At 42.5% G+C, this 15,986-nt stretch overlaps 3 protein-coding genes across 7 annotated transcripts; 2 read left to right on the plus strand and 1 right to left on the minus strand.

The window, feature by feature from the left end:
* Positions 1 to 3,473: 3,473 nt before the first annotated feature.
* Positions 3,474 to 6,785, plus strand: tgfa (transforming growth factor, alpha). The gene is made up of 4 exons (XM_080462570.1): positions 3,474 to 3,806; positions 4,486 to 4,635; positions 4,738 to 4,829; positions 5,158 to 6,785. Exons 1-4 carry the CDS (start codon positions 3,673 to 3,675, stop codon positions 5,163 to 5,165), a joined length of 384 nt encoding a protein of 127 aa, XP_080318696.1. The 5' UTR covers positions 3,474 to 3,672; the 3' UTR covers positions 5,166 to 6,785.
* A 1,628-nt stretch (positions 6,786 to 8,413) lies between these two features.
* Positions 8,414 to 11,669, minus strand: hdhd3 (haloacid dehalogenase-like hydrolase domain containing 3). 5 transcript variants are annotated; one of them, XM_080462558.1, is made up of 3 exons: positions 11,366 to 11,652; positions 10,131 to 10,471; positions 8,414 to 9,811 (listed from the first exon to the last, which is right to left on the minus strand). In XM_080462558.1, exons 2-3 carry the CDS (start codon positions 10,458 to 10,460, stop codon positions 9,416 to 9,418), a joined length of 726 nt encoding a protein of 241 aa, XP_080318684.1. In that variant the 5' UTR covers positions 10,461 to 10,471; positions 11,366 to 11,652; the 3' UTR covers positions 8,414 to 9,415. The 5 variants fall into 5 exon arrangements, with proteins under 5 accessions (XP_080318684.1, XP_080318688.1, XP_080318685.1 ...); XM_080462562.1 differs by having other exon boundaries at positions 9,084 to 9,811; positions 11,570 to 11,669; XM_080462559.1 differs by having other exon boundaries at positions 9,084 to 9,811; positions 10,131 to 10,465; positions 11,366 to 11,638.
* Positions 11,670 to 11,672: 3 nt separating this feature from the next.
* Positions 11,673 to 15,661, plus strand: trub2 (TruB pseudouridine (psi) synthase family member 2). The gene is made up of 8 exons (XM_080462554.1): positions 11,673 to 11,936; positions 12,132 to 12,266; positions 14,066 to 14,140; positions 14,231 to 14,292; positions 14,371 to 14,452; positions 14,670 to 14,742; positions 14,869 to 15,005; positions 15,096 to 15,661. Exons 1-8 carry the CDS (start codon positions 11,819 to 11,821, stop codon positions 15,431 to 15,433), a joined length of 1,020 nt encoding a protein of 339 aa, XP_080318680.1. The 5' UTR covers positions 11,673 to 11,818; the 3' UTR covers positions 15,434 to 15,661.
* Positions 15,662 to 15,986: the final 325 nt, after the last annotated feature.

The following is a 15,986-nucleotide window of genomic DNA, read 5'->3' on the forward strand; positions in this document are numbered from 1 at the left end:
AAGCAGAGAGGAAATTTAAATTGAGAAGGACTTTTTCATATAACATTTAATTCTCCTGGAAGATGAGAAGAAGCACATTACTGATATTATTTGTGTGTTTAGAAGGTTTGAATTATATATGGTATTTCATGGCTGCACTCTCCTGGAAAACTCTCTTGATCTTGATGGAGTAATGAGAAAAGATCAAGAACTCACCATAAATACTGGAAACTACCATGTGGAGTTTTTTTTTTTTTTTTTTTTTTAATGCACACAACAGATGTCATGGGAGTGCAGCCAGTCGTCGAAAAATATATTTTGTTTTGCATCAAACTGTTGGGCAGATGAATGAACAGACGGATCAGCAAAGCCACTGCTGAAGGAAAAACAAATACAACTCTAAATCTGTTCATTCTGGAACGAATTGATGCAAATGGGAACATTAAAAGACTTTTTGCAAAGGGCTTTGCAAAATTGCAAAAATCTGTATAGTTGCTTTCATTGAAGCATCTCTATGCATGAACGCAATTACTTGAAAGTCCCCGCAAATATATGTGAGTAAAAGGAGAGTGTGGCGCAGGAAAGCCTTCAATGTTGAGGTCATAATGAGATCCCCTCCCTCTCAGGTCTCTAATTGGTCAGCTCTCACAGGATTACACGAGTTTCCTCAATTGAAGTTCAACGCTCTTACGTCTCGAGACTGAAAAAAACAAAACAAAACAAGAGAGAAAACTGATCCTCGGTGAGATTGTCCCTCGCCTGGGTTTTTTTTATTTATTTATTTTTTTACCGATCGTCTGTTCAGACGTGTGTGTTTGCCAGCAGTCAGACTGAGTGTTTTCCTTGTGCCGCTGGTCTCCTGCAGCACTCATGACTGATGTTTCGTCTTTAACACGCCCGACATTCACCCAAGCTGCAGTTTGTGCCACAGCTCGTCATGATGACACGGATATTCTGGGATACAGTTTTTCTCATAAGCGGTGAGTAGCTGGTTTTTTTTTTTTCGTAGGAGAATAGGGATTTTTCTACGACTCAGAAGTTTCAGGTTAGTCAACCGGCGCAAAGAAAATTCTCATTTATATAAATGTGAGGAAATGGTGCTTGGATGTCACGGAGCTGTTGTGAGATAATCCCTTGGACTGTCGTGCAGAAAGTCTTTTAGAAATTGAAATAACGATCCGTGCAATACAATTCATAACATTTGAAGTGATTTTTAAAATTCAAAATTGAACTTTATTACGGTCTTTTGTTTATCCTCGATGCTGTCACTTACACCTGGTATTTTACCTTGTCAGTATACTGATAACCTAAAGGGTAATCCGATTTCTGTGTGATGTTTATGGCCTTCATTGTATACTTCTGATCTTCTGGCTTCAGTTATTTATCCTGCCTCTTTTCACGAGCTCTGCTCAAGTAATCGCGTGCCTTTGCGGGGCCTGCTGTATTTATAGTGCTTTGGTCTCATCCTTTTAGTGAATGTGTGACCCTGTTACTATTGTTGGGTACCAGTTACTCGATGAAGCATCGATATCACATTGGAGACCGGGTCACATCTTTATGGGTGGATTGCTCGAATTTACCTTCAGGTTGTTCACATCAATTGTAAGATGTGATGTCTGATTCTATTTCTAAAAGGGGGGAAAAAAAACAAACCTACAGTAATATGTATTTTTTTTTTTATATTCCTTTAGGTACTTTTAGTATGTCTGTGGTACTTAATGGTGAGTTTACGGTGAACCTTTATTTTGGTATTCTTGTTCTTTATCCCTGTAGGGATTTGTTGTTTCCTCTTTCATTTTTCTCCACATTAGAACAGTGTCATGTATGAACGGCTGTGTGTTTTCTGCTCTCAGGTTCCCTCTTTACCTTTGGAGCAGGGCAGAGTAGCTCAACCATTATTGAAGCAAACATATCCATCGATACGCGCTCCACTGCTGCCTCGAACCCCTCCAGTAGCAGCCCCGTAACCACCACCAGCGGCGGCAGGGACACGACAATCACACCTGCAGTTAAAAGTAAGTAATGCGAGATGATAATGTCACATTCAAACTCGACACTGAAATTACTTTCTTCGTGTCCTGATCACTGTTTACACGTTCTTCTCGTAACTGATTACACCCAATGTTCTCATTGAAACCATCTGACTTTATTATCCAGGTTCACTCGCTACATTTGGAGCAGAAGAGACAAATTCAGCAATTATGAATGCCACCATTTCAGTCAGCAACACCTCTGCTGCTGCTGCTGCTGAAGCCTCAACAAGCAGCGCCCCAAAAAATAGCAGTGCGCATAATTCTGTCCCAAGCTTCATTGCAGCTACTACTGCCAACATCCGGCCGGCTAAAAGTAAGTTTCCACTCAAATAGTTGGCCTGTAAAAGCCGTTTGAATGTTCAAGGTTAGCGTCAAGCTGCCCCAAGAAAATGGGTCAATGTATTTCATGTTCAGAGCTGGAGTTGTCCTCTTGGCAGCCCCTGATTCACTCTCACTGCAGTGCCGGTCCCACAGCAGGGGGTCCTCGGCACCCTTTCCCACTGGGACACAAAGCAACGCCAATATACAGACAGAGTGGCGCACAATGGTAATTGATCCCATTAGCATGAGCGAGAGCAGCAATTGTAGCAAATCAAAGATGATGAGCAGTTTACGTAAGTATCCGTTTCACCAAAGCTGCACCTAAAAGTATTGAATTATTATCTGAAAGGCATCTCGCTCGCCCTGGAGGCTGTGGTTTCTCTCTCTCTCTCTCTCCCTCTCCCTCTCCCTCTCCCTCTCCCTCTCGCCGAGTCTCCTCTGGTTCGACTGCCAAAATCACATGGAATGAGAGAGGGGTTGGTAGGCAGATGCCTCGGGGACAACGGAGGGCTTTCACAGAGTCTGAAAGCGGGAGACAATGCACGTAGGCTGCAATCCAAAAGCCCATTTACCGTTGGAATGAAGTGTGTGACGGAGGCTGTAATTCTGCTATCTGTCTGGATGTTCTTCCTCCTCCTCACCCTGAATGCCACATTGTGGCATCTGTGTCAGACACTTGTGCGACACTGATTCCAGTCCGTCAATATCCAACGAGTCCGTCTGACTGTACAGCCTGTCCGTAAGAAAAGTTTGGTGGTGTCTGGGTGTTCATTTAATCCGATACTCTTTGCCCCCGTTGTCTAGTTTGTCGGAGTGAAAATCGAGATGTGTGCCTGCGGGAAGGGGCATTGAAGGCTTCAGCATTGAGAACTATAGCTCCTGCAGGGACCTGCTGTCTCCTGGGTCACGGAGCGGGTCAATAGACGGCGAAGGTTTTGTTTGCAGTGTCTCTCCGGGAGTTTTTCTTTGAATATTGTCGCCCCTCCTGGGTGCAGTGGGAGATGTAAGCCATCACAAATCCACACGCAACTGCAGACAAAAAAGCTTCAGTCGTCTGATTGTGGCGTGGGTGTGAGCTTTAGGATTTAGTACTTGTTGCTGTTGGAGTTCTCTGAAGGCTTAGAGTATTTTTAGAGTTATGATATTCTCCCGGGGGAAGCACAGTGGTGCGGCGGTTGGCGCTCTCTCCTCGCAGCAGTGACGGGGTTGCCCCGGTTCCAGCTTGACACACTCAACCGAACCGGTTTCATTTCGGTCAGACGTGTCGGTGGGAAAGCACGAGGACAGTTTGCTCTCGCTGCCTGTGTCTTGCAGCAGTATTGTTGAAATCAATAACAACATGGTCTCCGTCCCTGCAGAGTTTGTGGCGGCGGCCGTTAGGTTCCATTTCGACGATTGCCCGGACAGCCACCGGCATTTCTGCTTCCATGGCACGTGCCGCTTCCTGATACTGGAGGAGACGCCTGCATGTGTGTAAGTCATTCGGCTTCTGATGATAAAATAGTACCGCTGACTCCTGGTCGTGATTTGGATGTTTCTAACGGAGTACAAACGCATGCATCCACGCGGCACTGAGAGATGCCAACAGTATATTTCACATTTTAATATAAAACACTTTGATCCTTTATTTCTAACTTAACTCTTTTAGGATGAATAAATAATAAAATACAGTCATCTTTCAGTGTGGACATCTGAGCGGTTTTGCACACTGGCAGCTCGTTTAATCTACCTGTAGATTTGCCTTCTTATTCACTTGAGTGATTTTGTCGTTAGTAGTCTGTGCAGTCAGCAAGATGTGACTAATATCAAGATGAATAAAGTGATCTTTAAAAAGCGGTACGTCTTAAGTGCGTCTATTTCAAATTAAAATATACCAGTTGCATTTATTTCCCATAAATTTAAGCGTCTGTGCATTTTCTTATGCGTCTTACCACAGCAACATATGCCATTGCTATAACTTTTATTATGGAATATAACATGTTGGATTATCGGCCCGTCAAGCTGTTTGCAATTTGCAGCTTTACCGTGAAATACCAGTAAATCCCCCCTCACCCAGAAACTCCGGCTGTGGGAGTGTTCCATTCTCTCCTGTCATACCGTGATACACTCCGTCGTATCATTTATCCTTCATGGCTTTCCTCGTGTGTTGCAGGTGTCACCCGGGCTTCGTGGGGATGCGGTGCGAGCACGCAGACCTGCTCGCCGTCGTGGCGACCAATCACAGACCGCAGACCGTGGCCACAGTGCTGGTGCTGTGTGTGATTGGGTGTGTTCTCGTCATGGTGCTGTGCACACTTTTACAGTAAGCAGATTCACTTGTATGACGGCTGATAATCCAAACCGCGTTCATGGCGGGTTGACAACATATTTGTTAAGTGGTCTGCACCGCCGCTTCCTCCCTCAGTTGCTGGTGGAGGCGGGACTGTCGGCGACGGAGCCACGCGCATTACTACGTCACGGAAAAGCATGGAGTGTCCCGCTATCCGTCAGAGAGCGGTACTTTTCCTTGTTTTTCTTCTTCTTTATTTGGGGGGCCTTTTCAGAGTCGCGTTCATTTATCCGGTGCAAGGAAAGCAGTAACAGTTGACATGAGTTGAAGAACTGAATGTGTTTTGTTGATTTTAACAAGTTTTGGCAAGAATATGAGCATAGTACAGTACACAAGTGTAGTCGCTTGTGGAAAGAAAATCTGCGGTTTGTTTAAGAATATGTTGATGGAAATCTGAAAATAGAATGAGCAGACAAAAAAAAGAAAAGAAAAGAAAAATGTGATTCTCATGCAAACGTTGGTCTTTTTTTATTTTGTTTTGGTTTTGCTTTTCAGTGGTGTGAGAGGACGTCTTTGAAGATGGACGGTTTGTTTCGTGACGTTTTTTTTTTTTTTTTTTTTTTTGGTTTAGTTTCCCTTATTGGTCCGCCTCACAAACCCTCACAATTGCACTCAACGTGGCTCAACGGGCCAAAGGCAAAGTGTGACTGAGGTAGGCCTTTTGTTGACATTGGAGGTTCAAATCCTCGTTCTATTTTTCTCAGCGGCTGCAACAATCCGGCGACGTGTTCACGACACTCTGTGGAAGTGCACCGAGAGCTTGCAGCTGCCGCTGCAAAAGTCTGAGATGGAAGCTGCTGCGAAATCCTGCATGGGGCATTCTGTGTGTCCTGATTACTGTTCGTCTGTCCTGGACGACGGTAGAAAAGATCGATGGGGACATTAATCCTGTGTGGCGGTTGCACAGGAGAGACATTTATATTTGGCTGTGGGAACAACAAGAATTCGTTCACCTGCCAGAAGGACCCAATTCCTATTTTTGTCTTTTTATATGTTTTGCACAGACTTCAACTTTACAAGCACTAAGGACATTTTTAATAACCTACGGTGGTGGGAAATTATGCTTTACAAACATTTTAGTGTCTGTTTTTAAGGAAGGAGCTCACGTCACTCGACGGGAGTAGGAATTGTTATCTGGACTGGCTGCATAAAGATTTCCAGGACTTCAGTCAACAGTTATACATCAAGACTGCGATGCAAAAATTGTTCCATTTTTTGTTTGTTTTTCATATGATTCGGAGAAAACTTTGCATGACTGGAGTGTTGCTACTAGAGGAAATATATTTATCAGTTTTAATTATTATTTTTTTTTTTTTATTCTTGGGCTGTATTTGAATAGTTTCTTGCGTCAGAGATTTTTGATATTTCAAGCTATAACTGAACCAACACATGGGGCGACCACTTCATTCTAAACCACTTTAGTAATGTTGCACTTTTCTGCAAGCTTGCTCACTGTTGATCGATTTAAAAACTGCACTCATTGCACCATGTAGTCACTTGTAAGAAAACAAAAACGCGTCGACATTCGAGATGCCAAATACTACTGCCTGATGGAGCACTGATGGGGGGGAGAAGCACGGGTTCGTACACGCCACGCACCAAAATCAAGCTTTTACTTTTTCTTTTTTTTTTTTTTAAATGACAACACAGAATAGCAGAATGGTTTGTTATAGCGTTGCCTTTGCTCTGATTTCAAGTACTTCTAAAGAAAAGCCTCTGAATGTGAGTTTAGAATTAAAAACCAGTTTTTTGTTTGGATTGAAGTAACTGAAAAATAATTGCAAATTGATCTTACGCACGTGAGTTTTTTGTTTAAAGAAAAAAAAGAAAAACGGTGGCCATGATGAATGTCGATGGTATTTTATATTCCAGGAGACTCTGATTGGACGATAAATGTGTGTTTGTTTACAGTATCTGATACTTTATGTTGATTACAGCATTGACGTGTGAAAATCAAAAGTGAATATGTGGTGTGTCGATGGAAAATCCTCTGAAAACACCTTCCTGCTGATCTTTGGAGTTTTCCCTTCGCTTCCTCAGTTTCTTTTTTTTTTGTTCTCACATTTGGAAAGCCTTGATTATCTGAATTTGTTTTCCAATGAAGAATTAAAAATGCAAATGTGTGTGGGTTTCTTTCCCCCCCTCATGGACGTGGCCTATTAATCACAGCTCCGTCTCTGGGGTCTTATCTCTCAACTCATCGCGTGACCCTCTTTTCACTTCTGAAGCTCGATGCGTTTCCTTCCTCTCTTTTCAAATACCCTAATTTTCTGACGCTCTTTGCTTCAATTTTTTTTTCCCTCTTTCTTTCACTGAATATTTCAAGATGCAGGAATGCCAACACGAAACCCCCTCAACCCGAGGCACAAGTGAACAAAGAGCTGAACTCCTGAGTGCTTTTATAGCTGAAGGAAATGTTTTAGCCCTCCTCTATGCAGCCATTCGCTTTATTTATTTGTCTTTGTTACTTCACAGAGTCCGTAGCCATTAATGGTGAAACAGTTGTGGTCAGAAGTGACTTTGCCACGTAAGACACAACCCATGTTGTGTTTTATTTCCGTAGTATGTCACTTGGTCGACATCTTCTCATAACGCGCTGCATCTTTCCGGGCCTTCCCTTTAGCTTTCTGCATGAGAAGCTTCATCTTGTTCCGCAATCCCATTATGTTTGCAATTGGATTTCTGAGGAGCCCTTTAGAGCCGTCTGGCTGAGCCACTAAACCAGCTTTGAATTAAGCAGCTCTTGTGGATGCTCTTCTAAAGATACACAATACTCTTAACTATACAAACTGGCGGGAACAAATTCATCCTTAATGTTTGACTTACGTTTCATGGACAGTGGATGGAAGGTGTGCAAACTCCACCTGATTTGGACGAACGTGAAGACCTTGTTCCCCTCGAGATGCCGGGGCTCGGCTTTGAATTGAAAGGCCACTTTTTTTTCCCCGGGAGTTCCTCCTGCGGCCCTTTTGATCCTCAGACCACCACTCCCAGTATCTGCCTCCGACCAGATGGTTTAAAATAAGAGTATTTGCAAAGGTATTAGGCTTAGGGCAGCCCTCGCTCGGTCCCCTCTCTGCTAAGTGCAGAACCCAACCGACAGGAATGATCTAAGCTTAGTAGCTTCAGCTGAAGGGTCAGATCATCCAGACATCCTTCAAAAGGAATTTAATTTTTCACCGGTGCCTGAGCCGGAGAGCCGATTTAAATGGTGCCACCAGCGTTCACACTTGGGACAAAAACTTATTTCAGCTCGTCATAGTATTCTCTAATGCACTCATTGAAATCTCTGGAATTTCAACTCTTTTTCCTTTCTCAGTTCGAGGACTGTCATCAAGTCACAATTATGAGCTTGTAAGAAATAGAAGGTTTGGAAATTAACCCAATTTGATCAATTAAAAAAGGTCAAAATAACTGAATCCTTGTTTCGGTTGTAATTTGTGTTGCATCACCATTGACATTAATTGCATTAGGTTATGTATAACATGAAATGGTGCGGAACTCTAAATATTAATTACAAATATTTCAAAAACATTTTACAAGTTTGAAAATCAATATATAAAAAATTCATTATGCAGCCACTAAGTCACTCTGGTAATAAGAATGATTGATTTTTTTTTAGATGAGCAACTGCAATCATTCGGGATAACCTCAACATAATATTGGTGTTAATTAACTATTAATCTTTTGATACACAAAAGTAGAAGAAAATACTAATAGAACATTTTCTGTAAATAAAATGATCTTATAAGAGGAAAGAGAAAAACTTTTCATTGTGGCCAGAACAAAGTAATTTCAGAATTTTCCCTAAAACTTTAAATTTTCCTTAAACTAAAAGGTTTATCACAAATGTTTGTCCATCATCTAATCCTGATTCTTCCCCAGTCCTACTCCAGCTAAAGAGACATTTTTCACAATCTTTTATCACAGCTAGTAGATTTGAGGGACTTGGAAATAATACAAATCATTTGAAAATTGATGATTAAAAAGGCATTTCAATTAAATTATACTTTTCGTATATAGTTTTTGTCTCCAGTCTTTCTCCATTACACATACAATGATACAATGACAGTAAATGAATTACCTTCCTATTTTGGGTATCAAATACAAACATGTCTTCTATGTGTAGTTCATCCAAATATATTAATCTACAAGGTCTTCAACGCAAGCAGAGAAGTAATGCTTTAAATGACTTTGATAGGGATTCTTCTCCATCCATCCATCCATCCATCTTCTCCCGCTTTTCCCTTTCCGGGACAGTCTGAGAACTGTCACCCAGATCACATTGCACCGATTAAGAACCTTCCTGCGGGTGGTGAGCCCAGGGGAAGGTGGCACCCGGTGTGGGACATGAACCCACTACCTTCAGATCGTCAGACCATGTTTTGGTCAGTAAATAAGCAGATAACTACACCTTCAGTGCGGGTGAATCAGTCTGGCTTTTATTATATCAACTATTTGACTTGTTTATACTGTGTTCCGAGTACAATTTATTTTCAATAATTCTTGAAGTTTGTTCTTTCCACTTTCATCACAACATAATTGTTTGACAATGACACAGTGTGCATACAATTTACACATTCTAACTATATATTAATGTGTCATTACTCATGACTATCAAGACTTATCACTCCATTCCCATCACCAGTATTTCATCTGCTATGAGAGTGAGGATGTTGTTGAGGTGGCTCAGGTCAACGTGGCTTCATGCCTCACATTCTCAAGGATTCCCACTTTCCCCGACTGTGTCCCGTTAGTCCAGATGCTCCTGAAGCCGCGACGGCAGCTCCTCCAGTGAGCGAAGGCGATGCTCTGACGGGATGTCAGCTTGGCTATGCTTGTTGTGTCTGTCTATGAGGAACCCGTGGATTCCCACGGATTGAGAGGCGAGGTAATCCTTCACGTAGTGGTCACCAACATGAGCCACGCTGCCCGCCGGTACGCCGCACGTCTGCAATGCCTTTTCAAAGATGGCTGGACTTGGCTTCGCTACATGGGCTTCTTCCGATGTTATTAAAAAGCTGAAGTATGACTGCAGCTCGCAGGCACGTAAAATCTGTTCAAGACGGGCATCAAAGTTCGATACCACACCCAGTTTCAATCCAAGAGAAGAACAACTCTCCAGGGCCTTCTTCGAGTCTGGAAATACCTGAAAACCAAGAAACACATTCAGTGTATCCATGTGCGGACCTGACGATTGGAGCTGACATCAGGAGCAACATTCAAACCGCTTTACACTGTTGCTCTGCATCGTTTAGACAAATGCTTTAAGGACCCATAAGAAATCATGACAAACACTAGTTCATCCACCTTTTTCTGACAAAAAAAACACAACTCCATTATAACTATGTCAAATGTTGCAATGAAGTACTGTCATGCGAGTGTACACACTCTTGGAACAACTAAAATGTGAGAACTAGTTAATGGATTGATCCATAATCTATGCAAATGTATCAATAGTTATTTACCTCCCAATTGTCTGCAGTGCAAAAGTTGTGGTAGAGATTGTTTGCCACTGTATTCAGCAGAGCCGGGTCCTCTACCCTGCACCGGGTAAGAGTGTCTCGCACCACCTTCATCCACCAAGTTTCTCCATTCAGGCCCTGAGCAACGCCATAGTTGGGGTATCCTCTGGAATACTGTTGATAAACCTGCCGGAAAGCAGCGTCGACCTCCACAGGACTGAGGTGCAAGCCCACAAGCCGAGCCTCCTTGCAGTACTGCTCACCCACAGATACACGCACCTTCAGCAGGGTGTCTTTGACGTCCCACAGCACCCAGCGCAACGAAGACCGCATCACACCTGCAACTAACACAAGACAATCGCAAAGCTTTACAGAAATTCTGATGGGGTTCAGACCTTTCCTGACCAGGCTGGTTGTTGCAGAGCTACACAGACGAACTCCAGTGCATCCAATTTTTATTTAACTGAAGGACAAATGAAACTAATGACACACCCAAGCCTGCATCCAAACTCTGGTTTGAATGCAGCAGTTATTTGATTATTAATTGTATCCATCCTTTCCCTGTACAATGAGTAGTGAACCACAAACAATGTGCTGTATCAATGTTACAGATAATATCACCTTTAGCTCTCCAAGGACCAGAAACACACGTGCCTTTTAAAATATGGAATAGCTGAACTGGATTTGTATTGCAGACATTCATATTTCAGAAATAGAACATTTCAGATATCTCCTGATATCTAGTTTCACAGAGAACACCAAGCAAAGCAAGATAAAAGAAAACTAGAGGTTTGCAAGTGTGAATGCTGAAGGCTGAACTGTAATGCTTCTTCTTCTTTTGGATGCTGAATGAAATAATAAGTGGCTGATCTCCTCTGATTTGCTTTCATCTCAGCATCTCAATGGCAACAGACACTGATCTCTAATAATAATGATAAAGATTTGGATCACCGCCTTCAGCATTCACACAACAAAGTGAAGCACAAGAAGCTATCCAGTAACATAGCTCACAGTGGACAGAGTAACTACATGACGTCATTCAACTATGTGGTAGCGTCACCACTGCCATAATTACAAAGCGTGACGACGCAGTTCATTGATAGATTTACCAACTTCAGTTAAACTACAATATCCTTGTACGACCAGTAACTATCGCAACTATCTCTCCTTGACACCCTTACTGACAGCACGTGTATACCTTAGAGCTCACAACCAAACCATCAAATCATACGACTTACAACGTTACCAAAGGTCAAGCCTTCTCTCAAACGTCAACACAGTTAGCTCAGTCAGCTAAAGTTAGCCGGATTCTTCTTCGTGGGTTCGTTCCGTCACCACAGCAGTCGCCTTCGATTGGTGACATACAATGTTCATTTTCATGTCTTCTGAGAATTAAAGTATGGCCATTTGAATTCACTAAACTCATTATTGCGTATAAATACTTAAATAGGCATCTTGTTTTTGTGGCTACCACAGCTATCGGTGTCGATTCATCCAGTCCAGCAGGGGGCAGCATGGTCAAAACGAGCAATCACAACATCCGGTGTCCTTTCTTGCGCATGCTTGCTTGTCCATGTGAAAAAGTCAACTGGGAAATCCGCTCTTACCAGAGCAAACAACATAAACAACGGGGTTTAATTCCTCTAATCTATGTTTTCAGAAAACTGGGATGACCGGACATTTCTAACACAATGGCGAGTCCAGCTATCCGGATGTTCCGGAGGTTAGAAGGACTTTTCTGTGTCTACAAGCCCCCCGGAGTGCACTGGAAACTCGTACGGGACACAATCGAGACGAATCTCCTCAAAGGTGATAGTGACACGCCTTTATAAGCTTTAATACGGAGCCTTTTATACCCAACACAACACATTATAACACCGCGTAACAGCGAGGAATGCTGCAGCTTAATCTGCACTCAGAATTATCTTTAATGTTTGTTTGTTTTTTAAATTTTGTAGTACATTTAAAATGTTGGCTCCTTATTCTTTAAATATTTCCCTCTAGGTCTGAATGCTACGCCTCCCCGAGCTCTACCACATGAGGTGCGTTTCTTGGCCCAGCCCAGCTGTGATCCAGAAGCTTCCAGAGGACTCACCCTGACTGCAGCCTCGGTACCTGCACTGTCCAAACACCCTCTGGGTATGTGTGTGTGTGTCTCCTCGGCCAAATCCTTACTGTTCATCCATTTACATCACCACATACATGAAACGTTTTCCTCAGGACTGCACCCGAGACTGAGTTGAATGGTTATTTTGAGCATTGTGCTATCGAAAGTCATTGGGTTTATTCAAATGCACTTATTACGTCACCCCAAGTTGTCTCATTATCCAAGTCAGTGGTTCCAAGCCTTTTTCTTGAGGGACCCAAAGGTGACCCTCCATGTGCCGCTTCAGCTTGGAGTTTCAAAACCTTTTGTTTTTGCAACACAAAACATGCGTTCGGCTCTATTTTTGTCCATTGCTTCTATGAAGCCACTTCCAATGTAACTCTCTTAGTACGCTTTGTTTTTGACAGGTTAATCTTTTCCTGGAGCCTGACGCTTCGTCATTTTTTATCTCACTGCTTACTTTCTGAGCTTACCTTTGTGCATATTGCAGACTTTTTGAAATAGTTAGAAAATAAATAAATAAATGAATGATTAACGTAATGCGGACTCTTCTTCTTCTTTTTTTTTTTAAAATGCCTCTTAAGATCAAGAGGGCTTCACAACTCCCCATGAATATTTTCAATCCAATTAAATTCAAGTCTTCATTTTTATAGCACCAAATACAACACAGTCATTTCTAGGTTCTTTTAATAGAGAGAAACCCAACAGATCCACATGAACAAGCATAAGCGACTGTGGAAAGAAAAAAAAACTCTGTCGAGCAGGAAGAAACCTTTGTAGAAACTGGGCTCAGAGGGGGCGGCTTTCTGCTTTTCCGGCTGGGGTGAGAGGATAGAGGAGAGAAAAGGATTAGACAGACGAACAAATTGGGGGAGAGACTCAAAACGCTGGTTCAGGTAGGGTAGGGATATAGACCCTGGGTCGGGTCGGTGGGTGGAGATTAAAGTCCTGGTTTAGGTAAGGGTGCAGAAAGTGGTTGGAGCAGGGGGATCTCCACTCAACAGGCACCACCTCATGGAGGTCGGGCCCCACCTGGTTCAGAATCACTGAATCTGCAGCATCGACGTGATTGGTTTTACTTCTGGAGAGATCACGCTTGGCATGATACTTGTTGGGGTTCAACCACGTTGATTTATTAGCCAGGACAGTGCAGGTAACAGGATGAACCAGTGGAAGAGAACGACTGGTGGGGGCTCGGCCAACAATCTGTCATCTATGGCTGAAGCGTTGAGGCAAGTAGGGAATAGTAGTAGTTTTTGTATTTTTCATTTAGGCAGTGGGCCGCCCGCCTTGATGTACAAATTAATTTGAGTTTTTTTGACAGTATAGACGGATGGGATTTTCTGAGTGGTTACAGATGTAGACAAACAAATGTTGGTTATTTGAATAAACATAGACAAAAAAATGACATCACAGTAAGGCTGTTACCAAAAAAATAAATAAAAAATCAATACCATAAAATTAAGTGTTGGGACTTGGTGAAATAAAGAAACCGTCCCCCAAAATAAAATAGGGCAACACCCGTCAAACCCAAAAAGTCCTGACATCTTTTTCTTTATTATTGTTTACATTGTCCACATTAAAAAAGAATATTGGCAAAATACCGAAGATATGCCTTTATTGAATTTTGATTTAGTTTTACGAAAGAAAAATATTGTTTTATTCTCTAATGTCACTGCAACATTATTAGGAAGAATGTATCATCATTTTGTGACTGAGTTGGAACATCGTGACGAAGTCTGTCCTCACCGCAGGAGTGCAGTCTGAAGTAACTAATCGGTTGATGATGTGAATCACATTTGATTAAAGTGTGTGTGCATGTGTGTTGTAGTGACAGGACCTGAATTTCAGCATATTCGAGTCGGCGTTGGACATCGCCTTGACGTTTCCTCCTCCGGTGTTCTGGGTATTTGTTTACTGCTAAGATTCATTTATTCTGTAAATTCCTTCAGATGTTTTTTTTTTTTACTTTTTTCCCACCTTTTTAAATTTTCAGTTTTGGCTGTTGGGAATGGAAACAAAGTCCTGAATGAGTTCTACCAAACACAAGTCACAAGGGTAATTTATCATTTCGGCCATCTAACGATGCCGACGAAAACCTTATCGTCTGGTTTACCGTCGTCTCACTTGTTCCAGGATTATACGCTGGAGGGCGAGTTTGGGACTGCGTCGCGCGATTTCTCTGACACCGGCCAAGTTGTTGAGAGATCCACTTATGGTATGCTCCCTCATCTGTTCCAGCATTGAACATTTATTTTGAAGTTTGTCAGTGGGTCGTCAAAATGAAAAGGCTCTCAACGTAGTATTTGTGAAGTGTTCTACCATTCGAGGCATTTCCCGCCCTTATCTAGGGCACTGTGTGTTTCAACTGTTTCAACTGTTTCATGTGCAATCGAAGCTATTTGCTCTAAAAAGCCAGTCTGCTTCCCCACAAGATCACATTACACTGGAGAAGCTGGAGAGAGTCCTCGCGATGCTGCAGGGAGCCAATCAGAAGGCTTTGCTCAGGTAAGCCGGCTTAATGTAATATTCATTAAATTTCTGTAATTAAAAGTGATTTATCTCTGTAATTTATTGTGGAATAAAACCCCTTTATCGCTGCCAGTAGGTGTGGTTTTCTTTTCTTCTCTGCAGTTATTCCAATGTGGACATGAACTCGCAGGAAGCCTATGAGATGGCCGTTCAGGGTTTACTTCGGCCTGACGGGAAATCGCCGCCTATCATGACGGGCCTACGTTGTATTCATTTCCAGCCCCCCAACTTTACTTTAGGTAAATCCCCGTACAGTTGAGTTCATGTCGCCTCGTCGCTACGTGAATTAAAACCACCGATTCAGTTTTCATGTGTTTTGGTTCTCACAGAGGTGCGATGCATCAACGAAACTCAGAAATACCTGCGTAAGGTTGTGCATGAGATCGGGCTTGAGCTGCGCAGCACGGCAGTGTGCAAAGGAGTGAGACGCATCAGAGACGGACCGTTCACCTTGCAGGACGCTCTGACCCGCTACCACTGGACCGCTGCGGACGTCATGCGGGCAATATACCAGTACCACGCGAGGAAGAAAAACAAGAAGCAGCCCCAGTCACCCATTAGGGAACCAGTGGCACAGACATGTGAAGACGGAGAGGCGGTCACTCCACCGGGAGAAGCTTTGGAAGAAGCAGTGTCGGGTAGAAGTGTTTCTGACAAAAGCGGTTAATGCGACCTACAACTCCGGTCAAATAGGTTTGCAAAACTTAAAAGTTTAAGTGAATCTACCATGATGTTATTTTGAGTTGTTTCACATCATCGGAGGAGCATATGCTTCTAATACATGTGTATATTTCAAGGTTGTTGTTTTTTTTTTTTATATTAACTTATTACTTTTGTGATCACAATTCTTTTGAAATCATGACTGAATAAAAGATTACACCTGTGATGTGTTAGAATTTTGTTTGATATTTTACTTTTTTACAGTATAACTTTTCTGTCAACTTCTCTATAACAAAAGTTGGAATTTGATTCGTTCACACTGTTGAAATGCAGCGCGAGAGGATACACTTGGTTTTTAGCTCAAGTACTCCCCCTAGTGGTGAAATGCCGTTATGCTCTTTCCTAAACTGTTTGGTGTAAAGGCGTTCTGTTAGAATATTCACACAAGATTAGGACTTGATCCTCCGTTGAGTTTGTCAATAAATCGGACAGCAAGTTTTCTCACTGTGACAAAAAAGACCGGAGAACCTTTCACTGCTTTAGATTCCTCCTTCAAGACT

Source organism: Lipophrys pholis, assembly GCF_963383615.2.
Source record: "Lipophrys pholis genome assembly, chromosome: 4".
Lineage (NCBI taxonomy): Eukaryota > Metazoa > Chordata > Actinopteri > Blenniiformes > Blenniidae > Lipophrys > Lipophrys pholis.